Below are 4709 nucleotides of genomic sequence, written 5' to 3' on the forward strand. Positions count from 1 at the left end.
ATATATAAAATTTAACCTTTATTGGGTATGTTCTAAAAGGCTGCGAACAATTTAAAAAACATATAACATCAAAACATTTGTGGGATGGGGTAAACGTATGTTAAAACAAAGGTGGCAGGCAAACTGTTGCTTTATTGTTATCAGTAACCAGTGTGTAGGTGGGGCTACCCTGGTCTGTACAGTGGATTCTGATCACGTGTGTGATCTTCTCAATCTCGACTGACAGATCTCATGATGGGGTGCTCACAATCGGTGACAGTGTTAATTTAACGTGTTGGGGAGACTGAGTATTGACTCCTGTCACCTTGATGCTAGTCCAAGCTCACTCGCAAGCTGTTGTGGTTCGGAGTTTATATAAACACATTTGTAAATACATAAATGTGTATTTAAACGGTCCCACACATAACTCATATGGGTGTCGGACTGTGTAAATACCAGAAAGACTTCAACCCATATGAGATCACAGCTATAACTCCTAAGGGGTGTCCAACTGTGAAGGACTTGAACCCCTAGTGGTCGCCTCGAGGGTAGAGCGAATGCGCGCCCAGTGGTGAATCGATGTGGAACAAAGATTCTGGGACTCAGGAGTGAGCTTCAGCCCTTAAAAGGACTTAGGGACTCTCGCACCGTAACCACACATAATCAAAATACAAATATGAAAAATAATAAATAACTGCAACAGACTGCCTGCGCACCGCTAGCCGGCACGCGCTTCGCAGTTCAGCTTCTTCAGGGCCCTGAAGAAGCTGAACTGCGAAGCGCATCCTGTCAGACGAGGATCTAACTTGGCTAGTTCTAATTCTTTTAATAGGTTGCTTAGATCCTGGAGCTTGTGGTTGTCTTTGCTAGTTATCTTTGGGAATGCTTGAAGTCTTTTGAATAAGGCACTTTCTATAGCTTCAGAACTGCCATAAGTCTGTTCAAGTCTCTCCCATGCTGCAGCAAGACCTTCCTCTGAGTGGCCGGTATGAACTGCTCTTAATGTCTTGATGCGTTCTGTAGATTCTGGGCCTAACCAGTTGACAAGCAGGTCAAGTTCTTTCTTGGCGGTGAAGTTAAGATCATGGATTACAGTTTCAAAGGTCGATTTCCAGGCTCTATAGTTCTCAGCAGAGTCATCAAACTTTGAGAGACTGGTGTTTATAAGCTCCCTGCGTATCATGTATCTGGCAAGGTCAGACATGTCGGTTCTCTCATTCCTTGTTGCTGGATGAACTTGTGGTGCCGCTGGGGTATGTAAGTTCTCTGGCGTATAAGGCTGAGATATGTCAGGCCAAAATGAAGGATTAAGCTGTGGTTTAGTTACTGGGGAATCTGCTAGCTTGTAGCTGGAAATTACCTTGTCATTGGTAGGTGGCATCACCTGTTGCTGTGTCGATATGTCTGCATTGAAGTTTGGGGGTGGCATCGGTATGCGCAAGTTAGAAGCTTCTGTTTTGAGAGCTGAATCTTCATGGTAAGCAGGAGGTAAAGGTGTTATGCCGGGTACACACATTGTCAATTTAGATCCAATTCCGACCGGTTGTATGCAGATTGTATGTACTATCGTGTGTTTTTGACATTTATTTGATCCGATTCCGATCCAATGCGCGTTCACGCCGCTCGTTTGGTCGCATCTTTGGTCCTACGTGCTGCAGGTAGGATCCGTCAATCCCAGGCCGACCGACCTTCAATCGTATGCAGATCGTGAGTGTTTTTTGCCGCCTCCGTCGTCCATCCGTCGGTGCGTCCGTCGTTTGATCCAGCCTATTTGAGTGGCATTTCCTAAACACTCCCCCGGCGCCATGTTTTTCCACATAGCAAACAGCGCTGGCGCAGCAGTTGGACTCTCCTTCTTGTCTCAGCTCCCAGAACAACAACCTGGTATGTTTGCACTCCCAATGCTCTCCTATGCATGCCCACTGTTGCCACCAATGTATATAGTGTGTATAGAGCACTGGTTTGTCAACCGTGCACCCGACCATGTCACTGTTTGCTCGGGTGGGCCCCATGTGTGTGTGTGTATACATATAACCAATGTCCACCATTGCAGTATTCCATGCACTCCTCTCTGCTAGGCCCCATTCACCTGTGTGTGTGTGTGTTTGTGTATATATAGATATATATACATAAACCATTGTCCACCATTGCAGTATTCCATGCACTCCTCTCTGCTAGGCCCCATTCACCTGTGTGTGTGTGTTTGTGTATATATAGATATATATACATAAACCATTGTCCACCATTGCAGTATTCCATGCACTCCTCTCTGCTAGGCCCCATTCACCTGTGTGTGTGAATAGCAATATGCACAATAAAATGTATAGTGGTTTTCATAAAAGTTTATTAACATTTTAAATACTTAAAACATAAGAACTAGGTAAACTGGTAACTATAACTATAAAAATTTAAATATGAAACAAAACATGGATATAACTATAACTATAAAAATTTAAATATGAAACAAAACATGGGTATAACTATAACAACTAAAATGGTTTTATCTTTTTACAGTCCCAATGTCCAACGCAAAGGAACAAGAGTTTCTTGAAGGGTTTATTGAAAAATATCGTTCACACGAATGCCTGTGGCGAACAAAATCCAAGGAGTATTCAAACAAAATGAAAAGAAACCAAGCCTTGGAGGACTTGGCACGCTACAGTCTTCCATTTCACCCAGAGGCCAATGTTGAATGGGTGAGGAAACGCATCCAGAATCTGCGCACGGTGTTCTTAAAGGAACACAAGAAGGTGGAGGCTGCAAAGCAGTCTGGTGCTGGAGTCGACGAGATGTATCAAACATCGCTCTGGTACTATGATCGGTTGACATTCACCCTCAGCCAGGAGTCGATGAGGACAGGAGTAGTCCTGATGGTAGAACATGAAAACCAAGAAGTCACGGCGCAGGAGGAGGAGGAGAATTCGCAGTCTGCATCGGTGAGTCTATTTTTTTGGCTATCTAATTGATTCCTCCTGCCAATCCACAGCCCCCTCCCCATTAAAGTAGGCCATGTACTCTTCCCTCACCTGTTTGGCTCGTGCACTCCCTGTGTAGTGTTGTGTTGGGGTTTGCAAGGAGGATATCTGCACTACCTCCTCTGGCAGTTCTTGGTCTTCTTGGAGTGCTGTGCCTGTAGCCCTTTGCTGTGTGGCTTTTCTGCGGAGCAAATTGTGCAGGACACAGCACGCCGTGACAACCCAGTCAATTTTGTCCACCCTCAGGTTAATGGCAGTGTGGAAAATATGAAACCGGCTAGCCAGGATGCCAAAAGCATTTTCCACAACACGCCGTGCCCTGGATAGCCTGTAGTTGAAGATCCTTTTGTCATGGTTCAGGCCCCTTTGCGCATATGGCTTCATGACATGCTCGTGCAGGCCAAAAGCCTCGTCTGCCACAAAAACAAAGTTAAGCCCCTGTTTAGTTTCCTGGACAGACGGCAAGTGAAGGGTGTTCGCTATGAGCCTTTCGTAGAACTTTGTGTCCTTGAAAGTGCCACCATCCGATGCACGGCCATTCCTTCCTACATCCAGGAAGATAAACTCATAGTTCGCATTAACAACAGCCATTAGTACAATGCTAAAATAGCCCTTGTAATTAAAATAGTAGGAACCACTATTGATAGGCTGGGCTATGTGGACATGTTTGCCATCAATGGCTCCACCACAATTTGGAAAGTTCCATCGCTGTTCAAACTCCTCTGCGATGACTTTCCATTCATTCACGCTGGTAGGGAACTGAAATTAGAAGTAAATAGAATTGATTAGTAAACATGTTCAATTTTTTTACAGCTTGGTGACTACCCACCTGCAACCCCAGACCTATCTGTCCTATCTGAGAATGCATGCACATCGAACGAAGTTCCTACTCCGGCACGCACTCCGCCACCCACCCTGGAACCCACTCCACCACTCCCCCGTGCCAAAAAAATGCGTGGCAAAGGAAAAAAAGGAGAAGCAGCAGCACATGAAGAATTTATGATGCGGGCACATCAAGTCCTGCAAAGAAACCCGGACAAATATGACAACTACTTCACTTATGTGGCAGAGTGTGTTCGCAACATGGCTCCGGACCAGCAACTTAATTTTGAAATGCTATGCATGGAGTTGGTGTATAATGGCAGTTTAGGGTATCTCAACAGTGGCACTAAAATAGTTGGCATTGGTAGTGCACCAGACACACCACTGTCATTAGAATCACCAGTGCCTACTCCGCCTGCCACCGTAGCAGGCCAGTCGAGCACAATTCCAACACATACCCAGTCAACACCTACACAGCCTTCTCAACCCCCCAAGTACCGTCAGTTCTACAGTTCTTTACTGATAGAAGATCCAGAGTGTCCTGTTTTTGAGGATCTGTCTTAAAAAATAGGCTATTTTATCATTTACCATCGACATGGTCTCAGCTGCAGGTATGTGATGGCCACTGCTCACATGGCGTATGGCGCACATCAATGGGGCCGGGACCATTGCATCTGCGCCATGCACCATGTGGGCCGCAGCCTTTACATATCTGCAGCAGACATCCTCTGCCACACAAGGGCCACAGTGTGTTTTTTTGTTTATTTATATGCTGCTACCTGTACCTGCATTACCAGAGGGAGAACAGGATTCTCCTCAATCTGGATAGCAAACTCCATTTATTGCCCTTTTGTCTTTGCCAATAGTATGGGGTACTGTGCGGCAGACATGGTCTCAGCTGCAGGTATGTGATGGCCACTGCTCACATGTCGT

General features: G+C 45.6%; 1 protein-coding gene across 1 annotated transcript; it reads left to right on the top strand.

The window, feature by feature from the left end:
* The first annotated feature begins 2378 nt into the window (after nucleotides 1–2378).
* Nucleotides 2379–4299, top strand: LOC146045047 (uncharacterized). The gene is made up of 3 exons (XM_083163741.1): nucleotides 2379–2915; nucleotides 3768–4024; nucleotides 4254–4299. Exons 1-3 carry the CDS (start codon nucleotides 2499–2501, stop codon nucleotides 4297–4299), a joined length of 720 nt encoding a protein of 239 aa, XP_083019867.1. The 5' UTR covers nucleotides 2379–2498.
* The last annotated feature ends 410 nt before the right edge of the window (nucleotides 4300–4709 follow it).

The sequence above is a fragment of the Crinia signifera genome, chromosome 11 (genome assembly GCF_055691185.1).
Source record: "Crinia signifera chromosome 11, ASM5569118v1, whole genome shotgun sequence".
Classification (NCBI taxonomy): Eukaryota; Metazoa; Chordata; class Amphibia; order Anura; family Myobatrachidae; genus Crinia; species Crinia signifera.

Coding starts and splice junctions, on each gene's coding strand:
- LOC146045047 (XM_083163741.1), top strand. CDS start 2,499: ATGTCCAACGCAAAGGAACAAGAGTTTCTTGAAGGGTTTATTGAAAAA. Junction 2,916..3,767: donor AGAATTCGCAGTCTGCATCG/GTGAGTCTATTT, acceptor ATTTTTTTACAG/CTTGGTGACTACCCACCTGC. Junction 4,025..4,253: donor TACTTCACTTATGTGGCAGA/GTGTGTTCGCAA, acceptor ACACCTACACAG/CCTTCTCAACCCCCCAAGTA.